This window comes from Meles meles, chromosome 11 (genome assembly GCF_922984935.1).
Source record: "Meles meles chromosome 11, mMelMel3.1 paternal haplotype, whole genome shotgun sequence".
In the NCBI taxonomy this organism is placed as follows: Eukaryota; Metazoa; Chordata; class Mammalia; order Carnivora; family Mustelidae; genus Meles; species Meles meles.
The window spans coordinates 23,829,134-23,844,483 of NC_060076.1; the positions used below are offsets into that span (position 1 = coordinate 23,829,134).

Here is a 15,350-nt window from a genome sequence, read left to right on the forward strand (position 1 = left end):
TATATTGCAGTGAGCGTAGAACACTGGTAAGGTCATGCTCGTGGCTGTTTCCTGAGGGAATAATAATCTGATAGTCTTTTTGTCTGATCTTTAGAAAGAAAAGAGAGAACCAGTGTAAAGAAGTGTTGGGAATAGGCGAAATTTGATTTTGGGCTCTTTTCTTCTTCCTTAGACACCTGCAGTCTGCTTGTCTATGGTCTGGAGCCTGGTGTTCTCATACGGCATAGAGCTTCTTGACTGTGGCTTATCATTCTCCCCAAACCCCTCCTTGCTTCAATCTCATTCCATTAATCCAGGTCATCTGATCAAATCATGGGTTGTCTGGCCACTTTTCACTTACTTAGAAAAGTAACAACAACACCCCCTTTTTTCTTTCTTTTTTTAAGCTTCTTTGCCATCTCTCCCCACAAGAACACCCTTTTGGTCAGAAATGAGCTAGCTTATAAAAGAGTTAAGTGTCATCTTAGAGTTCAGTTTGTAAAGGGTAAGGAAAAAGCTGGTTAAGCATTAAATCCTAACCTAACCAGGCATTTTTTAAAAAAGATTTTTAAAAAATATTTATTTATTCGGGGCGCCTGGGTGGCTCAGTGGGTTAAAGCCTCTGCCTTTGGCTCAGGTCATGATCCCAGGGTCCTGGGATTGGGCTTTCTGCTCAGCAGGGAGCCTGCTTCCTTCTCTCTCTCCCTGCCTGCCTCTCTGCCTACTTGTAATCTCTGTCTGTCAAATAAATAAATAAATCTTTAAAAAATATATATTTATTTATTAAAGAGAGCACAAGCAGGGGGAGGGGCAGAGAGAGAAGCAGACTCCCTGCTGAGCAGGGAGCCCTGTGTGGGGCTAGATCCCAGGACTCCGGGATTGTGACCTGAGTCCAAGGCAAATAGTTAACCGACTGAGCCACCCAGCTACCCCAGGCATTTTTTTTTTTTAAGAGTTATTTATTAATTTGAGGGACACCTTCAGCTTGGGTCATGATCCCATGGTCCTGGCATCGAGTCCTGCATCGGGCTCCTTGCTCAGTGGAGGCCCTGCTTCTCCCTCTGTCTGCCTCTCCCCCTGCTTGTGTGTTCTCTCTCTCTCTGACAAATAAATAAAATCATACCAAAAAAAAAAGATTTATTTATTAATTTGAGAGAGAGAAAGCATGGCCAGGGGAGGATTAGAGGGAGAGGGACGAGCAGACTCAGTGTTGAGTGGGAAGCCCAGTGCAGGGCTCAAGCCCATGATCCCCAAGATCATGACCTGAGTCAAAATCAAAGAGACGGACACTCAACCGACTGAGCCACCCAGGCGCCCCTAACAAGGCATTTGAAACCAGTTCAAGCCCCTGGTGCAGAGGAGTTAGATATATAGTTGACCCCTAAACAATGTGGGTGTTAGGGGACACCAACCTCCTGCACTGACAAAAATTTGCATATGACTGTGAACTCCCCAGAAACTTAACTACTAATAGCTACTGTTGATCAGAAGCCTTACTGATAACATAAACAGTTAACACATACTTTGTATGCCATTCTTGTTATATACTGTATTCGTATGGTATAGTAACTAAAGAAAAGAAAGTAAAGAAGAGATCATAAGGAAGAGAAAATATATACCATTACTGAAAAATATCCCCACATAGGTGGACCCACATAGTTCAAACCCATGTTGTTTAAGCATCAAGCATACAGTTGTGTAATCAAGCCACGGACACACACCTTTAGTGCCATATAGTATAAACCCGCAATAGTGTTTATTAGGGGAGAACTTAGACAATAACCGGTTGTGAATGAACTTGGAATTTTTATTCACAGGTATGCTTAGGTGGGACCTGACTGGACTGGATGCACTGGGGCCTGCCTTCCAGTGGAGGGGAACCCTGCCCTTTATGGGTCTGCATATAGCACAGGGCAAGGGAACGTCTGTAGGACTGTCTTAACAGTGGAAGGTTTCTGAATGAGGATGTGGCCTTGTTAGAAGAGGGGGAGCTTCCAGCTCTGTGGCTAGTATCAGTCTCAGCCCTGGAGCTAAATCAGACCGGCTGCACCAGCATAACTGTGCTACCAAAACAGGGGAGGAGAAGGGCATCCAGGGTCTTCCGAATTTGATTCTCTTAAATTGCTGGGCGTTAGTGTAACATGAACACTATACTAGTGTTAGTATAAAGCCTGGAGATATAGTTGGAGAACAGTGTCAATGATCTTTGAAGTCACTGCAAAAAGGTCCCAGAAGACTGGGCACAGGCAAATACACTATTGAGGAGAGGGTTGAAGTAGACAGTAGAGGAAAACTAAGTGTTACGTGAATATTAGCCTGCTGAGCTTGATGCCAGTTTTCTGTGAATTTCTAGAGTAGATGCTTGATCACTAGGTTGTGAACAGTTATAAAGGGAGGCGTAACTTCCAATGACACCATGCGTTCGTGCAGCACAAATCAAACGTAACCACCCTTAGAAAATGCCACAAGCCAGCTTTTTTGATTTTTGCAAGAGATTTGATGAGGTATATCATAGCTTCTTTGATGACAAGATAGGAAATGCTCACTGAATTTGAGTATCCAAAAAAGTTTTGATGAATGGATTGATATCAGTGAGTGAATGAAATGGGAGAATGATCTATCATTGGTATGATTATAAGGAATAAATACTCTTCGATTAAACTAGTGATTTGTGGCAACCCATTCAAACTGTATTGTGCATGCCATTAATTATGTAGCAGATAAAGTTGTATTTGATTATGGGAATGAACAATTCCTAGCAGTCCCTGAATTTTAGGTTCCAAAGAGATCAGTCATTATATACACTGTATTTTGGGGTTTTGCTCATGTAGCTTCATCAGTACCTTACAATTTAAAATAATTAATCTAAGACTTTGTGGTATGCTTCTTCTACTCCCAGCTTTGCCATACCCCGTGTCTCTTTGGCACACAGCAAAAATTGGAATACTTCCAAAAGCTGCAAGGAAAAAAAAAGAAAGTTACTATGTGCATTATTTTTAACCTTACTAAAATGCTAATTGGTAATTATGACACAGTTCTCTAATAGCACAAACTTAATTGCATGCCTTCTGTGCACCAGTCACTAAGCTTATCACATCAGTTGCATCATTAATCTTCATAGTAACATTAGGAAGTGAATGCTCGTCTCTGTTACCTCTGTTTTACCATGAAGCAAAGTGAAACTCAGGGAAGTGTTACAGTTTTGAAGATCATGCCACTAACCAGTGACAGAACTGGGATTCCAGAGCAGCTGGTGACAGAACCAGAGCTCTTTCAGGTCTTGTGACTCTGATTTCTATATTCTTGCTGCTGAATCCACATCCTATTTGCCTTCATTCACATTTCTCATGTATTACTGCGTTCTTGACTGTTGCCTTTCTCAGTACCACTCCTTTCGTCTCATTTATTAGCTCTCGGAGTCTCTAACTTCTGGGCCCATGGCCTCAGTCCTGTCCCTTCTTTCATCCATCCTCTACCTGACATTTGCTGAGCACCCGCTGGGCACCAAACACTGAGTTTGTTACACGCTTTGCATATTTTATTTCATTGATCTCCTCTTGGGTCCCTCATTCATCCAGAAAAGAGACCTCTGGTCAGATAGTAAGAGGCTGTTTTAAACTGGGAGTGTTCAGTTTTTTTAAAAAAGCAAAGGCAAAAAAAGACTCAAAATGAAGGCCTGAATTCTTCTAAGTAAAAAGGCAATAAGAACCCTCTTGAAATTATTGGATCTGTACTGCTTCAGTCTGGCCTACTAGCTCCCTGTCTAGGCACCCAGCTCACTAAAAGCCCAGCCCCCTGGTGCCGCAGTGGGTCATAGAGCTCTCCACAGAGTTGTGCCAGTAGGGCGTGGGTGCACACACTGTGGGCACTGTGTGTGCCTTGTCACGTCTCTTGTTGTTCCTTTCCCCCAACCTCTTATCTGTCTTCCAGAACATTTCACTCTGATAGGATGAAAAGGGCCCCAGTTTGTCTCAGCATGGGAATACTGAGCCCCAGTCCTCTTGGAAGTGGTCAGCTAAAATAGCCACTATAGAATGATGGCTCTGACCAGAACCAGATGTCATACAGCTCCTCAGGCTTCTCTTGGTGATGTCTTGACTTTGAGGACCATCAGGTATATGTTTGGCCTGCAGGTGAATATCTTAGTAATACTTAATAGGAATCTGAATACCAAAAATACATCTTTATCCAACATCTTGACCTGTAGTGTGTTGGGTGCCTTGACTGGGAGTTAAAATACCAGAGTGATCTAGTACCCAGATCCAACAATATCCAGAAGAGTTTTCTTGCCTTTTAACTCTAAATAGCTCAGCAGCATTCCCCTAGGCCCTTGCGCTCATTTTGAGCTTTCTTCTCTTCTTTTTTTTTTTCCCCCTTTTTTAAAGAAAAGGGCATATGCATTTTCAGTTTAACAGATTTATCTGATCTTTGACCAAGACTCTCTTTTCTAGATGAAGGAGGGGATCCAACAAACAGTCAGTGGAACCACATAGGCAAAGCACGTAGCTCAGTGCTTAGCACGTAGTGGGTTGTATTTGTATCTGATTGTAGCTGTAACATGGCCATAAGCTTAGTGGCTTAAACCACACAGATCTTTTTTATCTGACAGTTCTGGAGGTCAGAACTCCTAAAATACAGGGTGTCAACAGGGCTGTGTTCTTTCTGGAAGCTTTAAGGGAGAATCTGTTTCCTTGACCTTTCCAGTTTCTGGAGGCTGCCTGCATTCCTTGGCTCATGGTCCTCGCTCCATGTTCAAAGCCAGCAGTGCAGCATTTTCAAATGTCTCTTTCTCTCTGACCTCTGCTTTTGTCCTCACGTCTCCTCTAACTCTGACTCTCCTGCTTCCCTCTTTTTATAAATTGTTTTTATTGAAATGAAATTCACCATTTTAACATTTTAAAGTCTACAGTTCAGTGGTTTTAATATATTCACAATTTGTGCCTCCATCACCACTGCCTTATATCAGAGTCACCTTCTTCTCATAAGGACTTCTGTGGTTACATGGGGCCTCCCCATTAATCTAGGATAATCCTCCTAATCTCACAGTGCTTAGCTTAATCCCATCTGCAAAGTCCCATTTGGTGTGGTAACACATTTCCAGGGCCTGGGCATTAGGATGTGGATACTTTTGTGGGGCTGTTATTCAGCCTGCCACATAGGTCCTTAGCAAATGATAGTGTCTCCTGAACTGACCTTCTCAATTTGGACACACTAAGCTTTTGTACTACAACTTTCTAGAGTCTTCATCATGAGAATCCTCCGAGCATCAATGAAATATACTGTTCTTAGGAAATGTAAGTATAATAGCTCTGGCAATAACTACTGTCTGTTGGGCACCCAGCATGCACTGGGTCAGTTAGGAGAGCATTTGGATGCGTTGCCATTTAGCTTTCATGAGGTTGAGTTGCTTTTTCTGCCAGTACTCACCCTTATAAGACCAGAAGCATGAAATTTAGCCTTTCCCCTTGAAGAGATGTGGTGTAATAGAGCAGGCGATGACTTCTGACTGATTGTCCATGGACTCTACCCTTTCTTTGAATTGAAGAGATCAGAGGAATTGCTAGTGTTTCTTACAGAATTAAAACATATCACGTGACCCAGCATCTCCATTTCTAGGTACATACTGAAAAGCAGTGAAAGCGTATGTCCATGCAAAGACCTGTGCTCGAATGTTTTGAGCAACATTCACAATAGCCCCCAACCGGAAATAGCCCAAATGGCCATCAGCTGGTGATTGGATAAACCAGTCGTGGCATATCCAAATAATGGAATACTACTCAGCAATTAAAGAGAAACAGGCTGATGGTAATGTGAGCAAGTCTCAAAATATGGGCGTAGGTTGAAGAAACCAAACGCAGAAGCTGTATTGAAAGTGTGAACGTCCTTGACACTACCGAACTGTCTAGTTAAAAATGGTTAAATGGCACATTTCTTAGTATGTATGTTTTACTACAGTTTTTTTAAAAAGCTACATGATGTATGATTCTGTTCATATGAAATTCTGGAAAAGGCAAAACCACAGAGATAGAGAGCATACCTAGTAGATGTCAGAGATCAGGGTTCAGGCAGGGGTAGACTATTCTAGGGCATGAGGAAACGTTTTCGGGTGACAAAGATGTTCTACATCTTGACTCTCACAGGGGTTCTGCAGCTGTATACGCTTGCCAAAACTTACTGAATTATACACCTAAAGGTGGGTTTTATACTGTTTATAAATTATAGTTCCGTAAAGCCAATAAAAAGGAGGAAAAAATGGCTAGGGATCTGATGGAGTTAAAAAAAAGTTCTGTCTCCTGGTTAATTATTAGGGGATTTATCTTTCTGTTTTATAGAAAGCTTGTGTATCAGGTCATAAACAGTACAACTGAGGGAAAACATGGCCTTTGCATCTCTCATTGGGTTACATGAACATGTTCAGTAACTGCGAACAGTATCTAATACATTTAGGATCCACAGAATTACTTGAAAGTTGCCTTAAGGAGAACGTTATCAACAGTCATATTCCCAGAGGCAGAGGAAGGAAGACTGTGCTGTTTCTACCAGTGGTCCTTTCTGGGTTGAGTTTTGCCACCCAGAGGAGTGATTCATTTGAGATATTTCGTTGCACCTTTGATATCAACTTCCATTTTGGGGTAAAAATTTTTAGATAACAGGTTGGTAAAACATTTTGAATAACATAAGGTTGGTGAAAACATCTATATCTTTTCTCATTGATGTCCCCAGTTCTGGTCAAATTCTGTAGCTTCTTAGAATTTTTATTTTATTTTATTTTTTTATTTTTATTTTTTTTAAAGAGTTTATTTATTTATTCGACAGATGAGATCACAAGTAGGCAGAGAGAGAGAGAGGAGGAAGCAGGCTCCCCGCTAAGCAGAAAGCCCAATGCGGGGCTCGATCCCAGGACCCTGAGATCATGACCCGAGCCGAAGGCAGAGGCCTAACCCACTGAGCCACCCAGGCGCCCCAATTTTTATTTTATTTTTTATTTTTTTAAGGATTTTGTTTATTTGAGAGAGAGGAGGGATAGCGAGAGAGAGCATGAGCAGGGAGGAGAGGGAGAAGCAGGATCCCTGAGAGCAGGAAGCCAGATGTGGGACTTCAGGACCCTGAGATCATGACCTGAGCCGAAGGCAGACGCTTAACTGGGTGACTGAGCCACCCAGGGGCCCCTGTACTTCTTTTTTTTTTTTTTTTTTTTTAAGACCTTATTCTTATTAATCTCCCTGGGGTATTTGACCTTAATATCATCCTCTCTTTCTCAAAAGCTTCTTTCTCCTCTGGTCTCTGAGAATACTACACTCTAGTGATTGTCTCCCAACTGCAGGTATGATTTCATTATCTCTTTGGCTCATGTATCTCTGTCCTTAGGTCCCCCGTGGGAACATAGCCCGTTGCCCCATTTTCTGTGGGCTTGTCTCTGAGGGTATCTTATCCTTCCTGTGATTAATCTCTTCTGTCACTCTCAAAGCTCTTGTCCCAAGTTCTCCATCAACTTTGTCTTTTGCTTCCAGCTACATCCAGGGTATTTTCACCATCCTTATTTCTTACCATTGCCCAAACTAAACGTATTCCTTTTTCTTCCATGTCCTCTCTCATTTAGGGCTTTTCCGTGCACTTGAGACACTGCTCTTCTCTCCCTCTCACGTTGAAAATGTGGAGCTGGGCTACTTTCCCTTTTCCCCATCACCTCTGTTCATTCACTGTTCAGATGTTTTCTGTTTCCTCTGGGTTCTCTCCCTTCCTTTCAGCCTTTTTGATACCACTTTAATCTGTGTCTTTATTGTCAGAGGTCACATGGCAGCTCTCCATTCTCCAGTGCAAGCTGCTGGTCAGCATGACAAAGGAGGTTTGACAGTTTGGGGAGCCCTTTGTCATTAAGTCCATGTGTCAGAATTCTAGTAAATGACTGAATCTCTAGGTTCTGGAGCTTGACTTTGCTCTTATGTTCTATCTCTTAGGATGCTTTGGAAAAGCTCAATGTTTCCAGTGTCCCCTTTGCTGCCACAGCCTGTAATTTTTTCATAACAGCTTTTCCTTCTCTCTTGAGTATATGCTCATGCTTCCCCTGTGCCCCGCAGAATCCTGCGTTTCCTTTGGGATAACTTAAGGTTTGCTGCCTTTGTGCTCTCTCTAAGCAGTTCCTAATTTCTCCTCCTGACCAATAGTACCTTAATATTCCAACTGAAAACCAAAGCTGAAGCAACTGACATTGCAGATTTTCATGTACTTCATTCCTGTTAGTCACCAACTACATGCATCTGTTTTTATCCCTTTTGTTATTTTCCTCTCTGATTTTACTCGGGAGGTAGTAAGATTTTTTTTTTTTTTTTCATAAATTCTCTTCCAATGACCTGCATTTTCTGACAGCATTTGTAAAAGTTTCTTTGTAGGCTTGGGTGTAGAGTTGAAGGAACGTGGGAAAATTTTGTTAATAAGAGAAGACCCACGTAGTGCAAGTTATATTATCCTGCACTACTTCTTCCCAAAGGGGAGGGCTGGCCACAGCCTGTATTTCTCAAAATTTAACTGTGTTCTCAGAAATAAGATAGCCATGCTTAATTATTTTTCCATTTATTTTGGCGGTGAAAGATGTGCTTTGGAAGGTGAAAGTTGATAAATTACCTCAGTGAATAGGCTGTTTTAAGGTTTTATATTTCAGTTATTTTTTTCACCAGAGAAATTTAGTAAACATGAAGTCAGAGGCCAGGACATACTGATTTTTCTGAATCACAATATGATGCTGGGTTTATTTACTTTCCCTTTTATCTTTGGGCATTCTAGAGGGGTGTTTGATGCTTCCCTCAAAATGGCTGGCTTCTATGGATTGTACACATGGCTGACTCATACCATATTTGGCATCAATATTGTCTTCATCCCATCAGGTAACAATAGAATCATAACTTCCATTGTCCTCTGTTTAAGGAAAATTAAACCATTTTCTGTACATGGGGGAAATGCCATCTTCCTCAAGCTTAAAATACTAAATTTTGAGATCTAATCTAGTCTAGAATAGGAGCAGAAGTATGATTTGTAATGTGTATTGATGCTGTATTCCCAGTAGCTTGAGCGATACCCAGCACTTAGAAAGCAGTGCGAAGTATTTGTTAAATGAATGAATGTCCTAGCACTTAGCACAACACCTAGTACACACTTGACACTCAGTGAATGTTTGAATTGAACTGATAGGCAAGGAGCAATGAGTTGGTCAAATAGCTTTGTCCCATGAAGGATACTGTCCCTGGGGCAAGATGAATGTATCCGAGGGCACATAAGCTGTCTCCATACCCCTTAGGATCTGTTCTGATAATACCCTCATTCTGTAAGCACCAGGATGATTCCTAGCAACCCTTTATTTTTTCCCCTACATTATCTCTGCTCCTCTCCTTCCACTTTGCCTTCCGTTATTACTGTGGCTGCTTGTCTTTCCAGGTATATCTGCCTTCCACATTTACCCTTTACCACCATTTTTTCCCCTTTTGTCCACACTCCCTTTCTTCTTTACATTCCCAAATTCATTCTTAATCTTTCCCACTTCAGTGTCCTCTAAGCCCCCCTGTGACGTGCAAGCAGCCCGAGAGCACATGGTAGTCGTTTCATAACAACCTTGTGAGGCAGGCAGGGTCAGGGGGACTCCTCTTGTAGAGGTAAGAAACCAGACGTTTGCCAAGATCACACATCTGGCTAGTAGTAGGACCAGTAGAATCCATAGCTGCTTGATGTAAGGTCCTTCATCCAGGGTTTTTTGTTTTTGTTTTTGTTTTTGTTTTTTTTGTTTAAATTACATTTTATTTTTGTTAGAAAGAAGCAAGATGAAGAATATACACTCATCTCTCGGGTTGAGAAACTAATTTCTAATTTGGCTTTGAACTCAGTACAAATTTTGACCAGTGCTTTACCGCTGTATTATAGGACTGTGTATTAACTAACCATTGATTCAAAATAACAACTGCGGGACATGAGAGTTTTGTTGCTTAAGAGATTCATGAAGTAGACACATATTTTTCAGCATCAGCTTTTGAGATCTATATCAGACCTTCATTTAACTAGCAAATTTAGTTAAACGGGGCATTATCATGCACTCGAAATTTGAGTTTGTATTTGTTTAACTTGTTTTGGTGTAATTGTTTAAGTAGGAGGAACTAGTCCTTAGGTTCTCCTGTTTTGTTATCATTTTAATGGTGATGTCAAGTTGCTTTTCTTTTAATCTTAGCATTAGCAGCAATCCTAGGAGCAGTGCCATTTCTGGGGACATACTGGGCAGCAGTACCTGCAGTTCTAGACCTGTGGCTTACACAAGGCTTAGGGTGCAAAGCCATCTTACTGTTGGTTTTTCATCTCTTGCCAACATACTTTGTAGATACTGCCATCTATTCAGATATATCAGGGTAAGTATCCACAGAACTTCTCAAGTTGCTGGTGAGTCATATCCAGGGATTTATGTGGCCTTGTTAAAGAAGGGTTGTTTTGTTTTGTTTTCCCTTTTGGGGATGGGAAAAGGGACAGATGGTAGGATTTTTCAGTGAAGTGTCCCTATGATCCCACTGATACAATCAGATTTTAATGTAATATAGTTAATACTGTTTGCGATTTTGTTGTCTAAGTATTTACAATATATGAGACCCTGTGTTAACACAAAATTGTGGATAATTTTCTGTTTTAATGATATTTTAAGTTTGGAAAGAAATATTAGATGTACATAAAACGTTTTAAGTACAGTAATGAGTGAGTGGTTATTTTTAGAACTTCTTTGCTTTTGGAGAAAAACATTAAGTTGTAGGTCTGAGATTTTCCACGTGAAACCAAATCTCATAAAGTTAATAATATCTAATAAGCAGAGCTCTCTTAAGATATTTAGTATGGTTCTAGGATGGGTACAGGTTAAATTTAAGACAGAATCCAAGCTTTGGCCATGTAATACAATAAATAAATACCTGTTTTTATAGATTTTGGTATCTCTTAGAAATTGCATTAAGTAAATCAAACCAATTCTTACTTAGTCACATATCCAGATTCACATTACTTATTAGAATCTAGGATATAACCAAATGCTGAATTTTCATCAATTTACTCAAATTCAGAATATGCCTACTGAAACTGTCATAATAGTTAATATATTAAAATTTTTTTTTTAAGATTTTATTTATTTATTTGACAGATAGAGATCACAAGTAGGGAGAGAGGCAGGCAGAGAGAGAGAGGAGGAAGCAGGCTCCCTGCCAAGCAGAGAGCCCAATGCGGGGCTCGATCCCAGGACCCTGGGATCATGACCCGAGCGAAAGGCAGAGGCTTTAACCCACTGAGCCACCCAGGCGCCCCAATATATTAAAATTTTTTAAGTAAAATTCACCATCACAATAAGTGTAAACAAGAGCTCAGTTCATAGAAAGTGTCCCCTTCAATTAACTGAAAATTTACAGGGACAAATTATATCCCACCTTGTTTTCTCTCTAGTAAGTTGAAGTAGAAAACAAATGATATGTAACTACGAAGCCCCAAAGTTCCAGAGCAGTAAGAAATAAGCAACTCCATGCACAAGCCTTAGTGAAATTGTTATGTCTAAAACTTGAGAGGAAAATTTAAAAACAAAAGTAGAACATCAGGACGTGGTTAATTGGTGCTTAACAGTTGAAATTTACATAGAGTAGTTATATGACTTTATCTTTAAATGTTCTCATTTGTCTAAACTTTAAATTTTTTATTAATGTTTCTAGCTGGAATTTAAGATTTATATGTGATTTTATCTTAATAATAAAATACTATCTTGTTTAACCAGCATTAGGAAATGAAAGATTTCGTGTAAATTGTTAGATTTTTTAATAAATGAAGACTTTATTTAAAAGCTTCCACACTTTTTTTTAAGCTTTAAGCATTTTTGGTAGAAATTTTTTAAAGTGTATTATTTAGGGGAAAAGCTTACTTACATAGCATAATACATATGTGGAATACTGCCCTAAATTGATTTTTTTGGGGGGGAATGAAGATGGATTATGAATATAATGTATCGGTTTCCTAGAGACTGCCTCACCTTAAATCTACTTATTGAACTGTAACATAATACAGAACATTATTCCAGAGTTATTTACCCCTCAGTAAATTGTTCCAATCACCTGTGTTTGAAAACTGGAACTGGAACACACCTTCTTTCCCAGTTCCTCTTACGTTAGTGGTCATTTGTTACTGTTATCACTGTGCCAAGCTGCTGTAACCTCCTACTGTATTCGGGTTACATAAGTGATCCTGTGATAAGCTGGAGGGCAATTATGACTCTCCTCTGAGATAGAAATCTCGGGCTTTGTGACGGATAGTTTCCTCACGATGCCCTTTATCATTACCCTTGTTTTTTTTGTTTGTTTGTTTTTTATTTATTTATTTATTTATTATTTTTTTACAAACATACAATGTATTTTTATCCCCAGGGGTACAGGTCTGTGAATCGCCAGGTTTACACACTTCACAGCACACACCATAGCACATACCTTCCCCAATATCCATAACCCCACCCCCTCTCCCAACCCCCCTCCCCCCAGCAAACCCAGTTTGTTTTGTGAGATTAAGAGTCTCTTATGGTTTGTCTCCCTCCCGATCCCATCTTGTTTCATTTATTCTTCTACCCCCCTAACCCCCCATATTGCATCTCCACTTCCTATCATTACCCTTGTTTAAACTATTTAAGGATATTGCCACAAGTCTAACCTATCAATAACATGAATACTATTGTATTGCCTTATAAAAAGCCTAATTATTTGAATTATACACTAAATTGTCCCCTTTAATTATTCTCAGTGGAAGTAAACTGAACACGGGACTTACGTAACCAGTCCTCAGCCAAGACTAACCTAGGTCAGGCAGGAATGAAACGGGTGTAGGATATCTGTTTACAGTTGGACTTCACTCCCTCCGTTGCTGGACCTTATAAAAAAGCAGATGTTGTGTGTGTCACATAGGTACATAGATGTGTCGCATCTCAATATTAGTACAGCCGATGTTCAGTTATCTGCACAGAGGTAATCTAAAGAAAGCTGGTCATGCAGTCAAAGGCCTGGTGTGTTAGGAATGAACACTGTGCTACAGATGTGTTTCAGATTTACTCCAAGATTTATGTTTGTGAAAAGCCATGAGCTAATCTGTATGTTCTTTCTTCCAGAGGTGGGCATCCTTACTTGACAGGCTTGGCAGTGGCTGGCGGGGCGTACTACTTAGGCCTGGAAGGAGCAATCATTGGGCCCATACTTCTCTGCATACTCGTGGTCGCTTCCAATATCTATAGTGCCATGCTAGTGAGTCCCACGAATTCAGTGCCCACGCCAAACCAGACCCCGTGGCCTGCCCAGACTCAGCGGTGAGTTGAAGCAGAATACCATGAACTCTGTGTATGAAATTGAACTGTCCCATGGTTTATTTTTTTACGTGAACAGTCTGTCAGGATACAGGTATTTCAGTGCACGGCCTCCGCTAAAGACTATAGAAAACTCCAAGTAAACAGAAACCATTCATTTGTAGACATTTGGGTTTCAGATACCAGGAAAATTTAAAAACTAAATTGGGACAGAATTGTTCATGTCATGAAAGACCAAAAATAAGTAAAACATTAAAAAAAAAAACACTTGGGGACATGGTGTACCAGATTAAAGGCGGGTTCTGGAAGTAGGACAACCAAATACAGTGCAGGAATGAGTGGACGGTCCTGGATTAAGTGTGGGGAGAATTTATAAACAACATTTATGGAACAGTTGGAGAAATCTGAATATGGCTATGTATTAAATAGTGTTTTTATATCAGTGTTAAGTTTCCTAGCATGATACTGATAACCTTGGTTGTATAACAGAATATCCTTTAGAGGGCGCCTGGGTGGCTCAGTGGGTTAAGTGACTGCCTTCGGCTCAGGTCATGGTCTCAGGGTCCTGGGATCGAGTCCCGCATGGGGCTCTCTGCTCAGCAGGGAGCCTGCTTCCCTCTCTCTCTCTCTCTCTCTCTCTCTCTCGGCCTGCCTCTCTATCTACTTGTGATCTCTCTCTGTCAAATAAATAAATAAAAAATCTTAAAAAAAAAAAAAAAGAATATCCTTTAGAGGTAAGGTGTCAAGATGTCTGCAACTTATTTTCAAATAGTTGAGCCAAAACTGATAGAGGGTTGCTGTTAGCAACATAGTAACAGTTGGTGAATCTAGATGAATGACACATGGTTGTTAATTGTACTAGTCTTTCGGTTTTTTGGTAAGTTTATACTTTTTCAAAATAAAAAGTTGGGGAAAAAATTTTGAGCATACCAGTATGGAGTTATAACTTGTTATTTTGCAAGTACAGACATACAGCTCATAATTGCTGTCAGCTGTTGGTCACCAACAGTTCATAAAATAAATTACAGTGTAATATGAATTATTAAGTAAAAATTTTCTCTGATTGTGTCAAAATTTTATAAAGCTTTTTATTGAGGTTTATCTTCCATGGGGCTGAGATGCACATCTTAAATATAACACTGGATGGGTTTTTTCAATGCATATACCCATGCAAGCATCACCTTATTAAGATATAGAGTGTTCCGTTACTCTAGAAGGCTTCCCCATACACCTTCTCAGTCAGACCCTTCTCTGCTAATAATCTGCCTATCTTTGAACTTTGCTTAATAGGTAACCTGTATATTAAGTACTCTTGAGTCAGGTCTCTTCTGCTCAACGTTGTGTCTGTGGCCTCCAGCCACATTGTTGCATGTACCAGTCATCCTTTTTTCATGCCACCAAGTATTCCAGTGCATGAGGATAACCACAGTTTATTCATTGCAGTGATGATGGACATTTGTATACTTGCCAGTTTTGGTTTTGTTTTTTTTTTTAAGATTTTATTTACTTATTTGCGAGAGAGAGAGAGCGCGCCCAGGCAGAAGGAAGGGCAGAGAGAGAAGCAGACTCACCACTGAGCAGGGGGTCCGATGCGGGACTTGATCCCAGTGGGATCATGACCCAAGCCAGAGGCCAGTGCTTAATGGACTGAGCCACCTGGGCGCCCCCTACTGGCCAGTTTCTTGTAGTACATGTCTTCTGGTGGACAGGAGTACTTGAAGAGTATACGCCAAGAAGTGGAATGGCTGGGTATACATTAGGTTTAACTTCGGTGGAAACTACTTGTTAAACAGACTTTATGTTAACAACAGAAAGGTAATATGGACTGTTAAGAATGAAAAAGTAAGAAGTCTTAGAATAAAAAATTTCACCTTTTCAGAAACTATACTACATTGTCCTTATTAGTCTCCACTGGAAAACTATTTTTCCTCCCGTTGGGTCTTCTAGTGTAACCAAGGAGTTATTAACGAGTTGATTCTGAAAATGTATTTACTGAGACTATTTTATGTTCTTCTTTAAAATTCTTTAGAAACAT

At 40.3% G+C, this 15,350-nt stretch overlaps 1 protein-coding gene across 4 annotated transcripts in view; it reads left to right on the forward strand.

The window, feature by feature from the left end:
* TMEM245 (transmembrane protein 245) overlaps nt 1-15,350 on the forward strand; it is a 96,995-nt gene that overhangs the window by 67,373 nt on the left and 14,272 nt on the right. For 3 of the 4 annotated variants that reach the window (XM_046022710.1, XM_046022711.1, XM_046022712.1), the window contains 3 exons: nt 8,761-8,861; nt 10,190-10,364; nt 13,124-13,318. In XM_046022710.1, coding sequence (XP_045878666.1) covers nt 8,761-8,861; nt 10,190-10,364; nt 13,124-13,318 — 471 coding nt within the window. Of the gene's footprint in view, nt 1-8,760; nt 8,862-10,189; nt 10,365-13,123; nt 13,323-15,350 lie in introns of those variants that run through there. The other variant, XM_046022713.1, reaches the window with a different exon arrangement.